The 24,932-nt window shown below is 46.1% G+C and overlaps 1 protein-coding gene across 1 annotated transcript in view; it reads left to right on the top strand.

Annotated features, from left to right (window-relative positions):
- LOC144931718 (intermembrane lipid transfer protein VPS13B-like) overlaps positions 1-24,932 on the top strand; it is a 301,466-nt gene that overhangs the window by 27,558 nt on the left and 248,976 nt on the right. The window contains 3 exon segments of the mRNA XM_078855932.1: positions 5,314-5,481; positions 12,104-12,285; positions 22,340-22,511. Of these exon segments, the coding sequence (XP_078712058.1) occupies positions 5,314-5,481; positions 12,104-12,285; positions 22,340-22,511 (522 nt within the window).

The raw sequence follows: 24,932 nt of genomic DNA, 5'->3' as shown, positions 1-24,932 counted from the left end.
CGTTTCGCGTTTTTTTTTTCGCTCGGCCATTTGGATATATGGGTTCTCCTTGGCAGTCACACTGCCCTCTTTGTTTGATCGTGTTTGTGTGTGCGCGCTTACGATCGTTTTAAAACGGAAAAAAATTGAGCAGGCTGTCGAAGTAATCTTCTGAATTTTTTATTTCGTCTTTTTTCAATGGTGTTCAGAGAATCGTGGCGGTCAGAATTGTAGTTTTGTTGTACTGTTCAATCGTAGATTATTTTTACGAGGGTAAAAGTTGTGTAAATCATGTGGATGTGTGAGCTGAGCAGACCCACCTTGCAAGTTCTCAAAGTTCATGAATCTCGGCACCCTGGTGTGGCAGAATGGATTACGCTTGTTTTCCTTCTGACATTAAAATCAAATCAGGAGTAATAACATCTCCGAGGTGGCATTTCTTGAGTCCGTCAACTTCATGAACAGGCCAATTTGTGAAATACGTCACGCTAATCCACTGTGATTTGAGTGGATGAATAAATAAACGTGAGAAAACGGTGAAGGTCTAGTGTGCTTTGAGTGGGCATTTGTTGAAATATCTGAAATTAAGTTACGATACATTTTGAAACAACACAACTGCATAAATGGAAAGCTCTATAAGAAGCAAATGTCTCATAATTTCAAGTCTTTATTATGACTTCTGGTTTTACTCATTTATCACGTAAAACAGGCTCCGTGTACGATAGATATATAATTTTTGGAGGGACATAACTGCAAAACACAGTACAATATTTATGCAGGCATACCTCTTATAGTGTTCAGGATGCGTTCTTGGTAAGCGGAGCGCAATACGAAACGGCACAATAGGAGGTCACTATAACATTGTTTCAATGGAGATGCGTTCCCGGAATGCTTTTTTTTTTTTACTTGTGAGCGATATATGAGGGCTTCATTGGGGTATCGGTGATTGCCTTAATAATGACACTGTACACATGATAAATGTAATAAAGCATGTTATCAATACAAATTATAGCTTTTTGTTATAATAACATAAAAAATGCAATAAGTTGTGTACTCACAAGTGCGTTCGGTCGGAGTTTGCTTCAGACTAACCGCCGTCTGCTGTAAACATTTGGATTATCCGATCCATGGATTGCCAATGAGTCGATACTCAAATGTGGCTGTCGGGCTGACTATGAGCAGAATCGATACAATAGACACCTCGATTCACGATCCACAAGACCTAATATGGGCAAAGACACGCCCCTACGGGCAACGCCTGCATTCTTCCATATATGGGCTGATCCGCGCACGAGTTTTCCTCAGAGGTCGCAACCGGGTACCCGATACCCGTACCCTACCCGATACCCGGCTACCCGTACCCGGCCGGGTACGGGTACGGGTAGCCGTTTGCGACCCTGGTGCGGCCGGGTACGGGTAGGCCGTGAGTCACTGGTGAGTAACCGTTTGTCACTCATTTCGGGTAGGGTACGGGTACGGGTAGGGAACGGGTACCCATTTGCGACCCTGGTGCGGCCGGGTACGGGTAAGGAATCAAAACCCGTTTGCGACCTCTGGTTTTCCTCGAGGACAAAGAGCGCTATAACGAAACTAGCGCAATAGGAGGCAGCGCCGTAAGAGGCATCTCCGGTGATCAAAGAAGGAGGCCCACTATCAAAATGAACAAGAGGAGGATGGAAAATTAACAAAAATGACACTTGATAATGAGAGCAACATGCGGCATTGTCTCAATAGGAAAGATTGCACCGCCTTCATACTTGCTTATCACATTTCGCTCCGTCTGCACGGTGAGATTGGCTCATATAGGAGCAGGGTGGATTGACGTTGCATGAGTTCTTGCCACATGTGGGGAGGCCCTCGTCTGGCAGTGGATAAATCATGGCTCTTGATGATGATGGATAATGAGCTCTGTCATGAGTTCAGGCCTGCGTTCTTTCTTCCAGCAACTTGAAGATATCATTATTTGTATTCATTTAGAAATCGAGCGACCAATTGTAGGGGATCTGCAGTGCCGCAAGTGACAATAAACACGTTTTTGGAGCATTAAAAGTTGCAAGCTAACCTAACACCTTGCACCACCGAACCCATGCTGTCATGCACGACGCACGGCGCTAAATTAGATAATAACACTTTCATCTCCCCGTGGCGTTGCGTGCCTGTAAGCGGGGGAGACTTTTATAAGACAGAAGAGTAAAAAAAAAGTTAATGTTTGTCTTAACTCGAGAGACCGCACATTCTGCAGACGTCATCGACTGCTCCCATATGAATGGAGGCTTGCGATGAGCTATGTGTAGCCGGGGTGAGCGTGCACTTCTTAAACCCAGAGGAGTATTATTTCTGACAGTTTTTTTTTTCTTTCTTTCTACATTTTAATCCCCTCTATGGGACCGTGGTGAGGGGCCCGGTGGAGAGGACCACCCAGGGGCCAGGTTAAACATTGCTGTGGCCGTGGCGGCGGCGGCTGCCACAGCGGCAGCGGGAGGTGGTGGCAGCCCCCGGGCAGCCATCTGCTCGTTGCGTCATGGACTAGGCTGTTGTTGTGACATCTTTCGTCTGATAGAATTGCGTTATTCGCCCCAAATGCTTCCCCCCCACCCACCGCTAGGGCTCGGTTAGCGATGAAGGTCATTGTCAACACTTTTGTTTGTCACGTTCTAGTATTAAAGGGTATTTCCAGAGTTTTTGGGTGGGGGAGTGGTTCCCCACAATGCAACAACGCATTTTTTTAAAACAAAAATTCAAACAACGATGGCACGCTCGGGCGAGCAGGCTGGCATTCTTTTTTACGGCCACCGACCGGTTTAAAGTGGGTCATTGGTGCGCGATTTTTTTTTCTTTTCCCGTGAGCGATGCTTTTTGCCGTCTTACGTGCCGTCTTCCGTGCGCTTTCCTAACGCCGAGCACGCACGGTTCAGCTACCGCGCGTTGGCCGGGGACGGTGGGCAGTCCAGCTCGCACAATGCAGTCGGCTTCAGCTGTCTAAAAATATCGCCATTGTCAAATATTCAGCAGCCCTGAACCGGGATGGCAGTTTGTGTGCGCACGTCAGTTTATTCACACAAATCCACCGTAAAGGTTGAGCCAAAGCCTCAGATTACCAGCAGCTTTATTATTGCTCTTGCCCAGGTTTACGTGCGCACGCTCCTGTAGACTGACAGTGGTGCAGTGTGGTGGAACGATCGCTCGCCTAAAGCACCATTCCATTACCCGAGGACCCCCCCCCCCCCTCTTTTCAGTGGTACGCAGATTATCCGCTGGGGGGGGGGGGTAGAGGCAGGAAGGGAGCGTAGGCGGCGGGGCAGTGGGGGGCAGTGGGGAGCAGTGGGGGACATTGATCTCATCCCCATTTTTTTTGCGCACGCCAACAGCGTGGCGGGATTAGGCCTCCGCCGCGGCCCCCGTTGTAGTCCACGCGAATCCCGGTCAGCAAAGGTGACGCTTCCTCCCCCCCCGAAAGAGCTGGCTGGAACGCCGGGCGAACAATACGCGGCAAAGCCGTTAAGTGGCACGGCGGCTGCTGTAGAGGCGTAGGGGAGGCGGTGGGTGGTGTGTGGGGGGGGCTCACGGGAGCAGAGGTTGTCGCCCCCTGCACTTATTTAGAGGCCGTCGGTGGTATTAGGTGCCCCCCCCTGCCGGTGATGCGGAGTGCGGTAATGGCGCGATGCCAGTGAGAGAGAGAGACCTTCACCTCGGGGCTAATGCCAGCGTCGTGCTAATGGGTGTGCGTTACACCAGTCGGGTTCGTTCACCTCTCCGGGTACAAAAAGAAAACTAGAACGTATTGTACGAAGAAGGACATCCCGACAATGCACGGGAGAGCCGCGTTGGAGAAATTCATTGTCGCGAGTTGCACGTTATATTGTGCGCAACGACGAATTTTTTCCAGGACCGCTCTCCCCGCCTCCCCCCCCACCTCAAAGTGAAGATTTTTTTTACAAAAAGAAAACCAGGGCAGGTGGCAACCCTGTAAGCTAGCAGCGATGCTTCCTTAAACCTCACACACACTTCACCTGGAGTTTCTCTGGCACACCTCTCCAAAGGAATGCGTCATTGTTGTCTGCGCGTCTTGATCATTATTTATTTCACAATCCATTTGTTGTATGTGCCCGTCACCGCGTTGAGATCGGTAGCTTGTGGAGTGTACGTTGGGAGCTACTGTGCTGTGCTGTCAGCAGCGAGCCTCGGTATAAGTCTTACTAAGCCTACACTGCTGCAGTGAATGTAGCTTTGTTTATTATCGTATTCACAGGATTATAAGACGTGCTTTACCCCCTCCCCCCCCCCTTGTATTTTAAAATAAAAAGTTGTGGGATGCGTCTTATAATCCAGTGAGGTGCTCTGATTATTACCATTTTTTGTATAACTGTATTGACACAGAGCACACGTTTAGGGTGCATCTAACTTTCTTGAGTGTCTCATAATGATGCAGATCTCCCGAGACAGAATGCGGTCCACATGATGCAAATGTTTTGCATTCTAGGCCTGTAACAATTGCTCTCCCACCTCCCCCCCCACACAGTTCTACGAATCGTCACGTATCAGAGTCAAGATAAGATTGTGTTTCAAAAAGAGTCGATTTTTTGTAACAATGTGGTGCAATGCATTGCCTCTTGTGGCTCGTGATCTGATTGTTAGGGGTGTAATGATTTACTATCTTTGAAATTCATAATTTGATTAATTAATTTGTTTTTTACATATTGTAGTGTGTTGCTCGTACATTTGGTGGCTACCTGGGTCTCATTAACTAATTCTACAACCACGTTTAAAATTTCTAAATAAATACACATAGATTCACACGTGCACGCACACTATTCAATGCGTGTATCTGAGGCGTAAGATTTAGTTTTGTTAAATTGATCCATGCGTTGATGCATATCAGACCCTACTGCACTGCATATGCTGCACTGCCGAGTTGTGGTGACTATTTTTAAAGTTTCATTCAGAATATCGACTGTTCTGTCTGTTTTAGAATAGAACTTGTGGTCCCAAAGTTGTGTGCGCCATGGGATTCTGCATTCCACGAAAGCCGCAGGATTAATTGAGATCCAAAATGAGATTTGCGCCGGTTGAGTTTTAGAGTGTGGGTGGAGATGTGGGTGTGTGACGATAAATTCTAATTGTGCAATTAGAACAATTTTCTTTCTCTACAGTTTATTGAACGGCCTCCAAATTTAGCTTTAAAAATAGTAATACCAAAACCCCATAAACATGTTGCCTGTAACGTTCATGAAGTATATGAATTTACCGATGCCGTTGAAATGGTGACATCCGACCGCTCACGATTACTGTTGCTGATCTGTGCCCAACTCTTTAAAACCTGCGCGTGCGTAACAGGGTACGTCCAGAGCCTCATCCGCCGCGTGGTGAACAACGTGAACATCCTGGTGAGCAACCTCATCCTCAAGTATGTGGAGGACGACATCGTGCTGTCGGTGAACGTGAAGTCGGCTGAGTGCTACTCCGTGGACGAGTTCTGGGAGCGAGCGTTCGTGGACATCGCCGGTGCGTGCGCTTTGGGTCTGGCCCCTTCGCGTTTGCACGTGGCCTCTCGTGCCGCTTCACGCCGCTTCACGCAACACGCACGCACACGCGCACGCCGAGTTGTACGCGTGCATATGCGCCGTCATTGGTCTTGTGAGATGACAGAGATCAGTGTCAGAGTCGGAATCGTTATTTCGCACCTCCGATTGGCGCCGTTGGCTGCGTACGGTGCGAAAGAAGTTCAACGTACGTACAGACATTCACACTGGAGGAATCCGATGAGCGACAAAGCTCTTTGTCACCGATGTCCAGTAGGCGTGGGTCAGAAAGTTACAACAACAATAAACAATACAAAAATGCGATAGAAGTGCAAAATATACGAAAAGGTAAGCAAATCAGTGAAATAAATTTTACTAAAACTAAACTTTTAATTTTACCAGGTGAAGCCCACTGAGCTATTAGATTATTTTTCAGAAGTGGCCTGGCAAACAAATGATAACTCACCAAATTGACTTATCACGTGCAAACAAATACTCTAAACGCGTGTTTCTAAATGTGGAGGGGAAAAACCGGAGGACCCGGAAAAAAAGTCCACGCAACCACAGGGAGAACATGCAAACTCCAAATATACAGCAGGCGTCAGGGTCAGGATCGAACGCACGAGCTCCTCCATTCCAGGCGAGGGAATTAACATCTCGCCACGGCGGCACCTCATTCTCTTTTCGGCTGCCCCCATAGTCTGGCACTGCCCTTCCTCCCCAGCCGTCCCTGCTGTCAACTCTCTGCCCCCTGTTCAAGTCCAAAGCACAAGACCTCCCCTCCTCTTCCTATTATGACTGACTGACTCTCTCTTGCTGTTTGACCTTACTTCAACACGCTGGTCGGTGCGGGTTGGCAACGGCGGGCTGGGGGAGGCCCAAAGAGCGCCCCGGATATCACTCGGCACTTGCGTTCGTCATCGACGGGAGTTGAAGTTGGGCAGCTGAGTTCACAGCGCAATGTTGTGGATGTACTCTCCAACACACCGGTGGGCTGAAAGTAGTAAACTAATTGATGCGTTGTTTACGTGACAAACCTTACTGGCTGCGTCGGGTGGTGGAGGGGATGCGACACATTTATATTTATGCGATCTAACCCAAAAACCTTTATTATGAAAAATATCGGTCGCGAAAGCCTCCGTGTTAAACGGTGCAGTGCAGTGCTAACCTCCGTGCAATTAATCCTCAACGAACAGCTGCATTTGGCCAACAGCGCTGCGCTAATCGACGACCGGCAAGCTCGCGCTGACACATTTGGGCGAACGCTAAACGAATTGACCCGTGGGGGGGTCGGAGCCCGATGTATTGAACAGAAGTGGAAACACCTCTGCTGGTGAAGAGAGGTCCCCTTTACCCTCTGCTCTCCTACTGCTTGAAACACTATCACTCTGAGACTCCTCCGAGACCGCTGAGCAGCGGATGACCTCCGTGGCACTGTGGGAAGTTGGCAGATTTCTGCCCTGGGTGTCCATAAACATTTTAAAAGTATTTATTTATTTACTTGTTTCTGACTGCTGCCTTGACAGAATTCCAAAAGAGGGGTCCGTTGGCTAATTGGTGTTTTTCTTTCTCGGTGTCATTGCAACTTGCAATGCGTTTTCTGGCAAACAAGGAAAGCAAATTAAATCAAGAGCCTTGACTTGGGATAATTTAAATAGCTGCACCGGCGTTGCTGGCTCATTTACTGACACGTTCCACCTGCTGTTTGTCCACCCTTGCCAATGTCTGCACCACCAAGGAACAAGTTCAGCGCCTGCTACAAGTCACTTCCCTGGGAATAGTTAACACGCTGGTGGAAGCTAACAAGGGGCGCATGTTTTCAAGCAGCCATTTGTGTCGTGCAGCGGGCAGAGCATCGGTTCGAGTGTCACGATTGCCATCGTACTTTTGCGAGTTTAAATCCCGCTTATCGATCGGTATTCCCTCGTCGAAGGGACGCGGGATTTCCACCACGGCCTGAGGACCACAAATGCAATTTGAGCCCCGCACTCGGATAGTTTTGAGCAGGAAAGGAGCTTTTTTTTGTTTTTTAAACCACGCGAACTGAAGCAGAGATGAAAACGTTTATTGGAAGTGAAATTGTCGTTGTAAATTTTGAGGAATTAACGAAAATATCTAGAAATGTGGATATCTTTACTGTAACATGAATTCTGCAGTGTACGTATCTACGTAAATACTTTTTAGGGAGAATGCATACATATAAAGAGACAAAGATCGCCCATATAGCCTTAACATACTGTTGGGGCAAGTGCTGTTAGCGAGCACCTTTGAAGGCCGGCACGGCACACGAGGGGGTGGGTGGCCAACACCACGCACGGCCGCCTTTGTCTCCCTAGTGGCGATGTTTTTCACACCACTCCAGGTACTCATATGAGGCTGAGTTGACTTAGAGGAGGCCCAGACCCGGTTCAGATAATCATCACTGCTGTTGGCTGTGAGCGGGAATCGAACTTGGGTCACCGAGTGCGTAGCGCAGCATTCTAACTACGCCACTACCGCTACACTATCGCTCCCCACATATATATAGACACACGCACGCACGCACATGTGTGTATGTCAGAATATAAGTAAAGTAAACATGACTTAGAGTCTGCTGAAATTTAGTACTTAAAGTGAGCTGGCAGTTTCAAACACGCGTGTGTGAAAGAACACTGTTGTGTGATTAACCCGTGGTTCATGTTCACGGTACGGTTTTGACGGTACCGGTAGCGTAGATTTTATTAAAATGACACGGAATGTCGAGCTTGCTGTGAGCGCGGGCACTGGCCTGGCAGCGCACGGAATCTGTGCCCCTCGTTGAGATGGATGCAACCTGCCTTGCCCAAAGCGTGTTTCGGAGCGTTCGAGACACCGACGGAAACCACAAACAAGAGGATGGGGTGGGGTGTTTGCATCAGTCGGCCTAAGTCTGCCCCCCCATATTTTGTAATGTTTGTCGCTTTTATTTTTTTTTACGACGTTTTGATGGAATGCCAATGCACAAATGCACGTTGACGTTTGTGAAAATATCCACAATACAGTTTTTTTTGGGGTTAGATCGCGTAACTATAAATGTGTCGTTAAACCCGCCACCACCCGACACAGCCAATTAGTAAGGTTTGTCACGTAAACAGAACATGGCCAATTTGTTACTAGTACAGCACTAACCGGTGTATTGGAAAGCAAATCCATAACATTTACGATCTGAAAACCTGTATCGTGGATGATATCGGTCGCGAAAGCCTACGTGTTAAACTCTGAAAATATTGACGAATTAAAAAAAAAGACATTTTCCCCTGCAGTCTAAAATTATAGCGAAATGAAGATATATATGCTCAGTATTATGTTTACGTGTATCTGAACAAATGCTGTGCTTATACTTACCAGTTTTAAATGAGTAATTGATATTATTAAAATATGTTCCATAGCATTGGACTGTCATGGTACAGTCAAAAGCTAAAATTGTAGACGCTGCTGCCAATATTGTATAATGTATAATTTGGAATGAAGCAATTTATAACTCAAATATTATTCCACAGGAGCGAATATTTTACATGTAATCCAATTGCAGACAACTTGATTGCAATTACAGCTATTTCTATGTATCCTATTGCGGCAAAAACATGCACATTTTGAGACTCATAATCTCTGCATTTCAAGTGAGGTGGAATTTTTTTTGCTTGTCCAACAGATTAACTTGGGCATTAGCTAATTCTTTTTTATGCGGGGCTGCATTGTTAATGTAAAAGCAATTTTTGGTAAAATCATATTAAAATAATTAACCTAATTACCTGGCCCAGCTCCAGGCTGAGAGAGACACGGCACTCTGTTGCGTTGCCGCGGCCTTCGTGCCACGTGTAATTTTGCGTGTCGCCCGCTGATCCGTGCCGCACGGTGAGCCGCCCGTTTCCTCCCTCTCACTTGGAGCAGCGGCAATTAGTGATCGCGCAACCGACAAGAGGCGACCGACCCTCCCAACGACGGGCTACGGGCATGATGCTCGCTCAATCACCTGCTCGCTCGCTCGCTCGCTCTCTCGCTTGCCGGCTCGCAAGGTCCCATTAGGGTAATCCAGAGGAGGAACCCGATCGCCAATCACCCGCCCTCAGAAAACTTAATTTAGACACGTGGCCAGGTAGTCATCGCCGCTCAATAATGACAGTCCTGTTCCAAATTCGCTGCTTTTTTTTCATTCCCCCCCCCCCTCCCCCCATTTCCAAGAGGCCCCTTTCGCACACTGTTTGCACTGTGCAACGGGCAGGTAGGGTGGCCTGTGAGCCTCTCGTTCAGCAAGTGGAAATGCCGTGCAGGCCCTGAGGCTCTTAAGAGCGTATTCATCGGGTCGAGCAAGGATTCGTGTTCAGTTTGATTTCTGGAACCCGTTCCCCGGCGCGCTTGCGCACACATCTAAATTGAACGCGTGTGCCTCGGAGAACACTTCATTGTAGCCATAACATGCTTATTTACCTCCTGTAAGTGCCCTTAATAGTCAGCGCTTGCCTACCAGTAGCCTGATCGGCCTTAGTTTTGCCCACCTTTTGGAAGCTATTATATTCCCTCGAACAGCGCCGTGGATAATGGCACTTGTGTTGTGGGGGTAACCTGAGAAACCTGTGGTATTACGAGCTGTTTGATTCTGTAATGGAAAGTTAGAAAACTCGAGTAATCTCTCTGCTTTCGTGCTCCCCGTGGACTTATTTAAGTGTTCCAATATGCACGGGAGGTTGCGTTGTGGCCGAGATCCTGCATCGGCAAACGTTTATTATTATTATTAATATTCGAAGTATACTTTACACGAAAAAAATTAAACTCTTAAAATGTTAATCTTGCATTGAAATATATGTCGCTAAAATTGTTTGCGCAAGGAGGTCAATGTAAGCTTCACTAACCTCGCAGCATAATGTCAACTAATTAATTAAGACCGTGTTTTTTGTGCACGCTTAATTGGCGCATACTCATACCGAGTATTGAGCAGAGAGCGTATTTATGAAATGGATGTTTTGAATTGCGAGTAATATTTAGTTATTTTTTCATAAAAACGGGGACCCTGCTGATGACTTCAACCTGGCGCTCGCGCGCGCACACAGAGCCCGTGAATGCTGCACTGTGCAGGAGGAATGTCCCGTCAGCGTGATTACAACCAATTCAGAATGGCAAGAGAGTTTTACTGTTGGACAAACTTAATCCTCATGGAAGCTGCCCACCTGAGTAGACCCCTTCACAAGTCCAGGAGAAACTGGTGGTCTGCGTTTTCAGCCTTGTCAGGATTAAGTGATTTTTCTTCAGAAGTGGTGCTCAAGCTTGATAGAGCTTTGCTTGGCCGTGGGGCTGGCTGTGTAAGCCTTAAATCCTTTGATTATTGTGGTGATGTCAGATTACGGAGATTTAATAAGTTTTGCGAGTAGTGAAGCCAGGCTTTTGTGGCCCCCTCATTGAGGACCAAGGTAGGCATTTTAATGCTTCCACTGGTTTTGATGACGATAATTGCTATATACACGGGTGTTTATTTAGTCCACAAAATAATCCTAAATTAAGAAAGGGGTCTAGAAAGGGCCCGTTTTTTGTTTCCCCGACATCGTTTCACTACCCTCAGTCAAAACATCAGGTTCAGGCTCAAACTGGACAAGTGATGACTGGAATAAGTATGATTGGGCAATTTCTATTTCCATGAAATGTGTGTTTCATAAATAAGTACATAATACAGGCTTTTATACTCCTACACTGTGTATTAAAATAGTATAGGCATGGCCTCGGCCACATGATGAGAATTACTTGTGTTCATATTCTTAGGTTTTTTCGGTAAAGTAAAAAAAAAACCCTAAGAATATGAATCCTTGCAGTCACGAAAGCTTCAAATCTAGAATTACTTGTGTTCACAGAGTAGAAAATGGCGGGCCTCCTCCTACTTGCTTTCTCTCTGACGTTCTTTCCTTCCCTGGAGATGTTCAGGCCAGTTCCCGTCATTCGCCGCGGGAGAGACGTGTCCGCTTTTCCCCGACAGAATTGTTTAGAAACCAGTAGGCAATCCGACACGATGAATTGGACGCAAACAGAAGCACGGTGGAGTGCTTTTGGAAAATTATGTTTGATGGTGCCTCAAGACATATGTCCTATATCGATTAAAATTACGACCCTGTATACCGTTGTTTTTGCCCGTTTATCACATTTGTATTGCCGAATGATGATGAGTCAGTCTTAGGCAGTAGTCAATCGTCTGGAATCTGCTTCCCCTGGCCATCCGTGCTGTCAGCTCCCTGCACCTGTTCAAGTCCAGGCTTACGACTTGGATTTGTCCTCTGCCAATGACTGACTGCCTCTTCCTGGCCACAAAATGAATATGTTCACTATTTTCTGTACGGCATCTGGAGATGCTGTCGCCTTGAGGCACTATGTGTATCCAAATTGTGTTCTACAATCCAGGTTTCCCTTGGAAAAATCATCTTAGATTCTTAACTGTATACAGCCATTAATCAATCCAATACCGGACGAAGACCTCTCCAAAGCACGTAACGACTTGCGTACATATATCACGCAACCAAAGAATCTAATGCACTTTCTAATAAAAAAAAAAAACAAATATATATTCCGTGCCCGTCTGACGCATCGCTTTGATTCTGGCTTTGCAGCCCCCGAGCTGGTTCTTCGTAAAGTGATCAACTTCTCGGACTGCACGGTGTGCCTGGACAAGCGCAGCGCCAGCGGAAAGATCGAGCTCTACCAGGACCCGCTGATCTACAAGTGCTCCTTCCGCACCCGCCTGCATTTCACCTACGAGAGCCTCAGCGGCAAGATGCCCTCCGTCATCAAGGTTTGCTCTCGCGCGTGCGCCAGATGGCTCCCCCATGGTTGGCTACGTGCGGTGTGAGAGAAGTTCCAAGATACATTTGTTGCACGCGAGAAGTGTATTGCATGGGGCAGTTCTGTTGAGCGTTCCAGCTGTGTGGCATGGGCAAGGGTGTTGGGTGTTAGATGAGTATCTATTCACCCATCTCCAAGTCCGGCTATTCCGTAAATGTTCTCGATTCAGGGCCACGACTCGACTCGTGAATCGATGAAACGTTTTGTTTACGTTGCGGTGAATGTGATGCCTACTCGTTGCTCATTTCGTCAGGGAGCGTAAACCATTACCACGTGAACTTCGGTCATCCTTTGGGCTGGCCATCGAACAAAGAGGGTCACCACGTCGCGCGCTTTCAGATGCACTTCTGCGGCCGTCTGGAACGCTCTTCCGATATTAGGAAGTCACTTGAGCGATGGACTTTTTAAGCTAGATGGGAAAACTCAATTCTTGAGAACTGCTTTTTGTGTTTCGTTTGTTGTCCCTCCCCCGAAGCTCCGATTAGCACAGTAGTCTACGTACGGATCTAAGGAAGTTCAACATACACACATACGTACTACACTATAAACTACACTGCAAACATTGTGATTGAGCGACGTTTTGTGAGCCTGTTGTGCCTAACATGCAGAAAAAAACGACAGTTTCTTGCGCGCGCGATTTGTTGCACGCTGCTCGAGGTCAATAATCCATAATTATCGACGAATCTGTGCACCTATAGACCCTTATTTTACACACACACACACACATGCCTACATGCGGAGACTTGCATGGGGCATGGAGAAATGTATCCTTTGAAAACGTCCACTGTGCACACTTTCCATCCTGCTCTGCCTAGGCCCCATGTTTCACACTCGTGTAACCCACTCCCATGTTGCCCCACATGTTGTGTCGGCACGGCGTCCGACGTTTCGCTCCACGTGCAGGGAGCCTCATTTGGGAACTGGAAGCTTCCGACGAATTCGGGAATACTCAGCGGCGACGCGCGAAACGCACAGCACGACCGCAACGTGGCTCCGTACACTTTGCCTAAATTGCAAAAAGTCTGTCGGTCTCTGCTTACAGCACACTGGTTTGTGTACTTAAGACTCTTGATGCAATCATCACAGAGACGTTGACTCTTCAGGGGTATTTGTGGTTATGTGTGTGCATGTGTGTATTGCACGTGCGTGCGTGCATTTTGTCAACTTGGTACCACAATAGCGCTCTGTCAAAGCAATTTCGAAAGATGTTGAAGTGTGATTTCTGGAAGCCTTCGGGCGAGGCAGGTGGTGGGAGTTTTTATGCTATTTGTATGACTGCTTAATAAATAATAACATCTATTCCACCCATTCTAAACCTACCCACGGATGAAGACATCATACTTCACGCTTGTCAGTGCGGGCTGGTGAAGGCGGGGGGGTGTGCAGGGCAGCACCGGCTCTGATATCCCACGTCACTCACACTGTGATGTCAGCTGTGGCCAGGAATCGAATGATCAAGGTTGATGGGTTCGCAGTCTAGCACGCTAATCACTGTGCACCGCTGCTTCGCTCCGTGTGCCTGCATCTTACGCGTTCACTCTAATTCGTCGACTCGGCACGGAGGGCGTGCATGGGCTCGCCCCACAGCGCGATGGAGATTTGACGCCACCAGGGCGCGAGGTGACAACTCCATTCTCAGGTTGATCGGGTATTGAGGGCAGGATATTTTTCAATTTCATCATTTTCATCATTATTTTTACAAGTAAGGTCCATATTCTTTGGGTCTTTCGGTAGAGTCACGTAAATAGGTTCAAAGAAAATAACGAAAAACTCGGACGTTTCGATCGCAACACAAGCGATCGTCATCAGGAGGAAAAAAGAGGGCGAAAGCTGCTAAGGGAGACTGCTTAGCCCCTTGTTCATCATGACGTAATTTTTACTTTTTCTTTCCTCCTGATGACGATCGCTTGTGTTGTGATCGAAACGTCGGAGTTTTTCGTTATTTTCTTTGAACCTATCTACGTGACTTTACCGAAAGACCCAAAGGATATGAATTCCTGCAGTCACGAAAGCTTGAAGTCAAGATTTCAGTAAGGTCCACGACTGAGCGATGTAGCTCTTTTTCAGAAGCGACCTGGCCACACATGATTGCTCAACAAAGTGGCTTATCGCGTAGAAATTTATAGCGGGAGCGAAATACTCTGAAAACGCATGTCGAGGGAAAAACCGGAGGACCCGGATAAAAAATATACGCAACCACGGGTAGAGAGAGACTATGCAAACTCTAAATATTCAGGCCTCAAGGTAGGATTTGAACAGTGGCAGCTCCTGCAAAATCTCTCAGGGGGGGCAAATGTCTGGATGATTGATAAGGATAAGGTCCACCCATGCAATGGATAAATTAACAGCTTAAGCATGTAAAGGCAACTTCACTTCTTTAATATTAATGAAAAATAAAGTGACTCTTACAATACATCTTGTTTGTTTCTATACTCACTATGAAAACAAACCACTCAAGTTTATTTTATTAAAGATTCCACTAGGTGGCGACAAATTATATTGTTGGATGAAACGTGCGTACGTATGATGACGTTAGCACGTATGATGACGTAAGCACGTTAGGGCGAGCCCTCCCGGAAGCCATAGAGAATGCATTGCAGCGCCCCCGTTCGAAAAAAAAACATCTTTGAATGTAAGTCTATGGGACCACTCGGGGCGATTCTCAGCCGGAGGGAAATCGCCCAAAAAGAGGCGGTACTCCACAGAACGTAGCATGACGCTGTTTGGACTATATCCAGAGGCACAGTGACGGCTAGCGTGACTCTGTGGTTGAATGACATTGGTGGTGCGTCGCCCACTCGCCCTAATGAAGAAACCGCCCCTGGATTTGAACCCACGACTTCCTGTATTCCAGGTGAGGTAGTTAACATTTCACCACCGTGGCACCCTAATCTTCAGCAGTCGAATGTCGCAGATGTGTCTCTCTTGCAATATGTCTATAGGAATGGCAACTTATGAATAAGTCGATGTCAAGATTTGCCAGAAAATGTCTTCTGTTGCTGTGCAGTCGATTTTGTTCAATGCCTCTGTAAAATTGTTATGTTTTGCAGTGGTTCCGGGCTATCTTGCTCGACGGTCTGGTTGACGTTTCCACAATCACATTCCAGGCCTCCTTTGATTATTGCTACAGTGGTCACCGACATGCTCTTACCGTTGACATTAGAACGCCAATCCAGTGCCCCGAATTCGGGGGAACTTATCAAATGCGTTACACTTGCATTATGTCTACATTCAATTAGTACTTATTGGGGATGAGCCCACCCACGTGTGACCACCTCGTGGCCATTTTCCTCAGTGTTCAAAAGTTCCTAAGCTTAGATCTCGTAAAGTTTTTATGGCCTCAGCTTACATTTGTCTAACCAGCTAAATATAAACTATACAGCTCCAATTTTCGCACGGGACTTGTGTAAAGCTCCCGAGCCTTTATCAATTCCTTTTTTTTTATATCTGCTCGCAAATTATTTACTGATTACGTGGTGTAATCGCTGCAGCAAGGCAGAATGTAAATATCTGATTAATTGTGTGTATGTGTGGGGAGCGGTAGTGTCGCGGTTAGCTTTCTGTGCTACGAACCCGGCAACCCTCATGGCCCACGCCGGTGACGATTATCTGAACCGGTCCTGGGCCTCCCCGAGGTCGACTCAGTCTCAAATGAGTACCTGGTGCGGTGTGAAAACATCGCCACTGGGGTGACAAAGGCAGGCATGGGGTATTGGCCACCCACCCCCCAATGTGAGCCCTGCCGTGCTAAGTACTAAGATCTAAATTTTGATTTAAAGCTTTCGTGACTGCAGGGATTCGTATTCTTGGTTCTTTCGGTAAAGTCACGTAGAAGGGAAATAAAATTATAATTAAAAAAAAAAATATTTTTTCTTTGTAATAAAAATAGAAAACAATAAAAATGAGTTTTATTGTTTTAGATTTTTATTATTTTATTATTTCCCTTCTACGTGACTTTAACGAAAGAAACAAGAATACTAAGATCTATTTTTTCTACATGTGAGGACATGGTTTTGGATCTGCCATTTGGAGTTTGGATTCGATTTAAAGTGGACCATTGTTTTGGAGGTCGAGATTAAGTTCCAAAAGTTTTTTTTTGTGTGTGTAGGATCGGCAATCAGGTGCCAGTTTGGGATATTGGTGACACAAGCACTGGGCTCAAGACCACGTGCCAAGCAGTCGTACTGTTTAATTACCCACACAGCGAGTACAAAATAATCTGAGGAAATACCGACCCTAAAGTTACGCGTTGTGAAGTACACTGTAAGCGATACTTGAACACTACCACTCCGGTCACATACAAACACCGATTAATATGTATTGGCTGAAAAGTTAATCCTGCATATTTTTACTTTATCATCTGTGTTTTTTTTTATCCCCCCTCTTTGCAAAGGAGCCTGTTTATTGTTACTAAAGTTTATGTAATCCTCATCTCTTTGTCACATTTTTGTGTTCGCTCTTTCGGCTGTATTAAAATAACTCCCATGTTGTTTATAAGAATCCAAGCAACACCATTATAAGTGCTTTCCAAACCCCCTTCCAGATTTTGGAACACTTAATTTTTCACGTTTTTATTTTATAATTGTTATTACAGTGATACATTACGACGCGTTACACCGTTTTCTGCTCGCAACATTTCAAGTCCTTGCAAAAAAGAAAGATCTGAAGCAAGCAAGTGGCTGGTTGCATCTGAACAATGAGTTCATTGCGCAAATACATCCAGCGTGTATTAGTGGGGTGGCACAGTGGAGGTCGTGGGTTCGATCCCGACCCTGACGCCTGCTGCTGTATATTTGGAGTTTGCGTGTCTCTCTCTCCCCGTGGCCGCGTGGATTCGTCTCCTGGACCTTTTTTCCTCCACTTTTATTTACGTGCATTTCGGCGTATTTGGCTGGTGTACATTTCCACGCGATGGGCCACTTTGTTGAGCTATCATTTGTGGCCAGGCCACTTCTGAAAAAGAGCTACGTAGCTCAGTGGGCCTTACCTGGTAAAATACTAAAATAGTTTGTTTTGCTCCATTACAAATACGGCAACGTTAACTCGGTGGGCTGTCATCCTATTTTGCGTCGAGTACGCTGCTTGTCCCTGAGACCGCTACCCTTTTGACGTTTTGGCCGTTATCGAGCAAAATCTGTGTTAACCGGCATCCATGGGGAATGGGGAGGGTGCCGGTTAATCAAACATTTAGCACCTCCGATTAGCACGGTTGGCTACGTACGGTTCGAAAGAAGTTCAACATTCATTCATATGCTGTTCGCCTGATGATGCTAGTTGTAAATACTGGGGAAACGTCGTACTCAGATTGCAAATGCTGTGGATTTGCTCTCCAACACACCGGGTGTGCTGGACTAGTAACGAATTGTCATGTTCTGTTTACGTGACATACCTTACTAATTGGCTGTGTCGGATTAACGACACATTTATATTTCCGCGATCTATCCCAAAATAAACCCCTATGTTATATCTGAGAGTTATACTTGCAGTTCACCAAATTTTCCAAGCGCATAAAACATTTCTAGAAAGAAACCGCGCATTACATTTTAACTAAGATATAAGAAATAATGTACACTTTTGCAGAGGTACTCACAGGTCCATTTTGGAGCATTCAAAGTTGATTGTAGAGAGGAGTAGGGTCGTTTAGAATACAGGACAGATAGTCTCCGAGTTACGATATTTAGATTTTACGATGGCGATAGCGATACGACAAAATTGTAAAATATTTTAAATTTCGCGCAGCAGGTGAGTACAGTACAATATGATACGTTACGATACGTTCAATGCATGTATGATACGTAGCTTTAGCGATTTCATTTTAGGGTTACCACGATACAATATATACGTTCAATGCATGTTAAAACATTTTTTTATAGCAGATAGGATTGTTTCCTGAAAAAACTTTCTATAAAATTGCAGTTTATATAGGTAGGCTAAGAATTTACCTTGTTTGTTTACTTTACATTCTAATGTGCAATACAGTATTGTAATTCATAAATACATACACTATATCGTTTATACAGTACGGTACTGTAAATTGCTCTGTTTTGCTAAATTATCATCATTCCGATTCAAAGCTTTCTTGACTGCAGGGATTCATCTCCTTGGTTCTTTCGGTAAAGTCACGTAGAGGACGGCTGCTTGCATTGTGGCTGAAACGTCGTGAGAATTGTATTTTATTATGTTTTATTTTTACTATTTTATTATTTCCCTTCTACGTGACTTTACCGAAAGAACCAAGAAGATTATCACCATTCTTTAAGACTCCTGGGTAGGCTAGGCCATCTTCGACTTACGATATTTTTGACTTACGATGGGGTCGTCGTAACGCATCTCCATCGTAAGTCGGGGACTACCTGTACACAGTTGTGCACTGCTGTATGTACGGCTGCCGTGGGTACCATCACTCTGCAGGCTCCTGAAGCTTCTCTCAACACAGATCTATGATAAGCGCATGGCAAGATGCCGGATAGCTGTCGGAATTATACCGGATAAGCGAAGGGAGATTTGCATTGCCGGCTATAGCCGATGCCGGTTAATAGAGCATTCCGGATGGAAAAGTTCCGGATAACAGTTTTTTTTTTCTTTCTACAGAGCATTGCGCTGTGTTTTTGCAGAGGTCACTTGTCACCAGTTTGAACGCATTACGTTCACGAGACATTGAGAGGCGCTGTCTGCGGATGGGTTGAGTAATTTGACACTGCTGCTATTTGGGGTTCTCAGAGTAGAAAATGTAAATGCTGACGTTGAGCCGTACACAAGGTAATTGAGTTGCCTCTGCTTCTGAATGTCGTTATTTTCTTATATATTTTTTTTCTTCTTTTTTTCCCCCTCGCCCCTAAGTGTACCGGTAATATAATACGACCACACACATCAGTATATTGAAAAGATAATTTTTAAGTAAATGTTTATTCAAGGCGTCGCAGTTTGAAGGACCATTTAACAAATTTGACATTTCGGCATTTCTTGTGTCAGCAGTTTCTAGGTAAGCTAAGTCTTCTATCGCAATGCTCGTAGATGCAGTCACCACACACGTGTCTTTGAGCTTACTGGTCGATCTGTTGTGCCATTGGTCATGAAGGGAGCTGACGTGGTGTAATGACGAGCTCAATGGACTCGCAATCCAGACATCGCAAGTTCGATTAGATTCTCCCAGTGATAGGTTTTTACCCTTTCAACTGGTACAAAAACTGACACCTTTATACAAGGCATCATGCTTGCAATAACCACAACACAAGCAGTCAAATTGCAAACAAAAAGAAACAACTCTGATAATGATAATGATATGCACTGTCCTTGAAGTTGATTGGTCCACACCTGAGACAGCTTTTTTTAGAGCCTAGTCTCCATTGGTGTTGGACCAGATGACGCCAAAAGGCGTACAACTCAAAAACAGCGCACTATCAGAGTATTGAGAGCTCGGGGTAAGCATTTACACAATGAGACCTCCTTTTCCAGTGGTAAAATATAATGATAGGTTTTTATCCTTTCAACTGGTATAAAGGTGTCAGTTTTGCTAAATTACATTCTTCCAAAGATTGCTAAATTTTGCAATTTTAAATTTAGCAATCCTTGGAAGAACGTAATCAACCAGGTAGGGTGTTGACTGTTATGCTAGCCGACTATCTGTGTTGTATTACATTATATTTGTAAGTCTACTAGGTTTTGTTTTCTCTTTCATTTGTACCTGATGATGATTGCTTGTGTTGCAATCGAAACGTCGTATGCTATTATTTCATTTATTATTTTCTCTTTTTACGTGACTTTACCGAAAGAACCAAAGAGTAATTCCTGCAGTCACGAAAGCGCCAAATCTTGTTTGATAAAATTATTTACAGCGCCGTGCCGTTTGTAAGTTCTCACGTTGTCAATCGGTGCATTTGTTACTAAAATTACATTCGAATTCGGTGCTGGTTCTTTGCTTTCAGGAGCGGTAATCGGTTCTGGAAACGGTTACCAGTTTGCCTGTTATCGATTAACAACCCTACACACAACATTTACAAATAGAAAAGAACCGATTCTTCCACATGCGATTGAACGTGCGCCAACGTGCTTTAGGATTTATACTAATTTATTAATCTATGCATCATTGCGCCTTTACCAGACAGTGAAAGCATTGCACAACACGGTGGAATTTAATTTTACAGTTTTTTTTATCAATATGGAACGTGAGTCGTAATAAAAACAAGTTGACTTGTAACATCCCAATCCTCCTGTCAGAGCACATTTTTTCAAAGTCGTTTACAAAGATCGTCTGACTGTGGGAGCTGCTGTTTTGGCTACCCTTGGCACGTGTGGCTGTTTCTGTCCGTCTGATTAAACCCGCTGTGGATTGCAAACGAAGTGTGGCCACAAAAAAGTCATTTGAAAAAAATAACACTCCCATTTTAATTGGTTTCCTGGAATAGTTCAAATGCATTCGCTTGTGTCGGTGACACCATGAATACCTGAAAACGTCTATCCGAACATATTTTGTTAGATTGTGTTTTTTTAAACATTATTTGAAATTATATAATATATCGTGTCCGTAAAGGCATAATCTGTTGTTGTACAATTATAATTACAGAGCAGTTTCGGCTACAACATGCAGATGCTGAGTAGTTTGGAGATAGCATTGTACCTCCGATTAGTATGGTTGGCTACGTACGGTACGGAAACAAAAGTTAAATGAAAAGTACAGCGTACAAGTCTCATCCCTCTAAACCTCCTCGTGTCCGTTGTGGCACTGGTGATGTATGTCATTTCGAGATTTGTGGGAAAGTGCCAGGTGTTGGCTAACAATCTCACGTGTGATTGTTCCCAAACCTTCTGTTATTGATGTTGAGAAAAGATGAACGCATTTCTCAAGAACACCGTGGCATTGCAAAGAGAAATGAAACGGGTGACGTTTGGGCCAATGGTCCTTGTACATAGCACGTAAGAGAAATCTCCATTTCCTGAAACGCCGCCTATTAGCATAGGTTTTTGGTGTTAAGGGCACGGGTGTAATTGACGAATGCGTTGGCTCTTATTTTGTTATTTGTGCTTGGAACACCAACGTAGCAGCATCATAAATCGTTTGTGCTGTTGAAGATCACTCCGGCGTTTTTCTTTCTTTGGCACACGCACATTACCTGTCACGTAATCCCAACATTCACCCACACAGTTCAAGCCGCTGTCTAAGAGTGGATTATACTTTTATGGATTCCCTGCATATACAAGTGGGATGATTTAATGCCTCCCCTCCCCCCCCACCGTTTATCCTTATAATCTCGTGCCGTTAGCAAGCACCTATATAGGCTAGCAGAGCACACTAGGTGTTGCCAACCATGTGTGGCAAACCATGCCCGGCCGCCTTTCGCCTCCAGGTTGTTGAATTTTGCAGGCTGTAACAGGCACCCATTTAAGTCTGAGTTGACCCTAGGGTGGCTCAGACCACACACGTGCATACGGATGAAAAAAAGGCACACTCAAGGCGTTTATAGCTTTGCTTCACGTGAAATTTCCTCCACTGGTATGTCTGTAAAGTGGGATGATTAATCACCTGAGATTCATAATTAGTTTGGGGAGTACGGCAATACTATATTTTTTATACCAAAAAAAACCACACCTGATATGGCCAATTTCTACGAGGAAATGTAAACCTTTCTCATGTCTCCTTTGCTAATAATTCATTCCAAATTACCAGGACCTAAACATCTCCATAACTGTTGATGTATGGTGGGAATATACGTTGAGATTAATTCTCTTCCAGACACGCGGCTATTTGACACTTTTCCCTTTCGGCAGCCCAGCGAACGTTGGGCTCGGCGTTGGACGGAGAGCGCGGGTATTTCTGTAACCCTATCGCTTTCCCACAGAGCCGCACGCTGTGCTGGAGACCGATCCTGTCCATCACGGTGCGAGAGAAGCCTTGTCGCAGCGGCGTGCGCCGGCGTTCGGTCGCGTTGGGCCCGTATTTTTTCGAGGAGCGGGTCACGAGAAGGGGGGGGGGCGGTCTAACGTTACACGTGCCCCCTTCCCCGCAGATTCACACGCTGTGCGAGAGCCTCACTCTCTCCGTCACCGACCAGCAGCTTCCCATGTTCATCCGCCTCATCCAGCTGGGGATCGCTCTCTACTACGGCGAGATCGGGCAGCCGGACGTCGCCCAGGCGGGAGACGAGGCCCCCCCGCACACTCCTGAAGTGCCCATGACAGGTACTGCTGCTACTTCCTGTAGCCCCAGGGGGTCCTGGAGGACGTACGGCTCGTGGGCCAGATGTGGCCCATGACTTCATTTCACCCGGCTGCGCGACTTAATTTCGTTCATGCTGTCGCCGCCACACGAGGCCCACCGCTTAAAGTGGGCCTGCTAATTGCATTTGTCCGTCCCTGCAAGCAAGCATCTTAGCCGCGATTATCGGCTCTTGGGGGTGGAATTTATTTGACTCCGGCAACACTGTCCATTTTATTTTAGCGTTTTTAGTTAAGGCGAGTACTCATAATGTTTGGGTTATTATTAGATAACGCTAAGTGGTAACGTGTGGCCCGCCAATGGTATTTGAAAGACCCGATTCAGCCCTCGGTAATGAAGATGTTCCCCACCCTTTATTTGATCGTAACATTGAGGTGGCCGTCGCATCTCTGGCTTTGCTGTAGCTCAGCGCGTCAGGCCAGAACTTAACCTTCAACCACAAAATGAATACCCTTTTATGCGGAGTCAGCAGACAGTGGTTAACGGAAGGATAGACTGGCTTTCGCCATAGGAAAGTGGAATGTTTGTTCCCTGGCTCAGAGCCACCCGACTGCTCGTGTGAGCAGTGACCCACATTGTATGTGAACTCAGAGCGTAAGGACACGTCTATTGACATCCATTCCTAAGCCCACGATACACGCGTTGAAATGCGTGTTTAAGAATCGATGCTTTTCAATTGTCAGTTGGGGCGCCGTGGTGGCCGAGATGTTCTCTATCTCCTCTGGTATAGAGGGGGTTGTTGGTTCAATCCTGTCCCTGACGCCCATTATATGTTTGGAGTTTGCATGTTGCCCCCGTGGTCGCGTGGATTTTTCTCTGGGTGTTCCGGTTTTTCCCCTCCACATTTAGAACCAAAGAGTATGGATTCCTGCAGTCACGAAAGCTTCAAATAAAAGAAATGCGCCGACTTACAGTGTTGGAGAGGGGATAAAAGCAGTGCGAGTGCCAACGTGACCCACGTGACTTGCATCTCTTGACAGCCCTTTGTCAATCCACTGCCGTATGAAAGTCTCCCTGTGCCGTGTTGCTTAGCCATACTTCACCACGCTGGTCAGCGTGGATTGGCGATGGAGGGCGGCATGCCTTGGACCAGTTCAGAAATCACTCGGTTAGCTGTGGCCGGGAATTGAACCAGAGAGGCCAGGTTCAAAGCACAGTGCGCTTCTAACCACCGCGTCACCCCTTTGCTCCTAACTTGCATAGCAATGGGCTGAATTTTTGTTATGTTTATGTCATCATTGATGTCTGTTGCTGCTAAGCCGTTGGGCGGTTTCTTCAAATCAGGCTGAGAAAAATTTATCGTGTTGTTTTTGCAGTCGGGAGGACAGCTCTCTGGGCTATTTGTCATCCAGAGAAAAGCCTCTCACACCATCGCTGCATCTGATAGGCACGCTATCGGATGGAAAAAAAAGTCATTTATTTGCATGGGGAGAGATTTCAAGAGTTGATGTTTTTCGCCGTCCTTTTCATCCCCGTGTCTTCGCCAGAGGATTAATGTGTGGCCCGCGAGTGTTCGATAACCAAGTTGTGCTCCTTGGCTCGGGAACGAGTAGGCCGCGACCCCCGCGCGGGAACTTTGAGAACCATTGGAACCTCATTTGCCAATAAAAAATATGATAATTTTTTTTTTACCCTTCTATCTGGCAACAAAACTGACACCTTTTTGAGAACGTCGATGTTTTAATCCCGTTTGCCATCTCTTGACGCGCACTCGAGCCCCGTGCCGCCCCGCCCCCCGCCGCTCGCCCATTCTCACACGATGGACACCGTCCTCGGTTCACATGCCGCGGTGGTGCACGAGGCGCTGCTCGAAAAAGTTTTGATCAAAAACCCACGTGGCGTCCCTATGCGCGCGTGCGTGCGTGCGTGTGTGTGTTTGTGTGGGCCGCGTCTCAAGGAGCTTCGCCAAAGCGGGTGGGCCATGCTCATTTCGTGAAGAGACAAGAGATGGCCCTTCCTAGGCAGAGGACGAAAGAGAGAAGTCTCTTTGAGCCCTGGACTCGAACGGGAAGTCATGAGCGCACGGATTGGCTGGGGGAATGTAAATGCACGCGCGTTCAACATTAATTTTCAACAGACTACACTGATTCTGTTGAATGTATGGCATATGAAAGCGAGTCTTCATGGTTCGCTTAACACACAGCCAGTGCCAACTTTTGAAGTGTGTCATTCTCAAAAGAGTATTCACCGCTCTATGTACGCTTGTATGTATGTGTCTGTTCCTTATGTCCTGGGCCGCTCCAAGGTTGACTCAGCCTCAAATGATTACCTGGTACGGTGTGTAAACATCGCCACAAAGGAGACAAAGGTGGCCGGGCTTGGTGTTGGCCACCCACCCCCTTGTGTGCCGTGCTGGACCTTTATAGGTGCTGCTCGCTAACAGC

Source organism: Lampetra fluviatilis, chromosome 4 (genome assembly GCF_964198595.1).
Source record: "Lampetra fluviatilis chromosome 4, kcLamFluv1.1, whole genome shotgun sequence".
Taxonomy (NCBI): domain Eukaryota; kingdom Metazoa; phylum Chordata; class Hyperoartia; order Petromyzontiformes; family Petromyzontidae; genus Lampetra; species Lampetra fluviatilis.
Note: the sequence above shows the minus strand (reverse complement) of the source record. Positions and strands in the feature narration are given on the sequence as shown.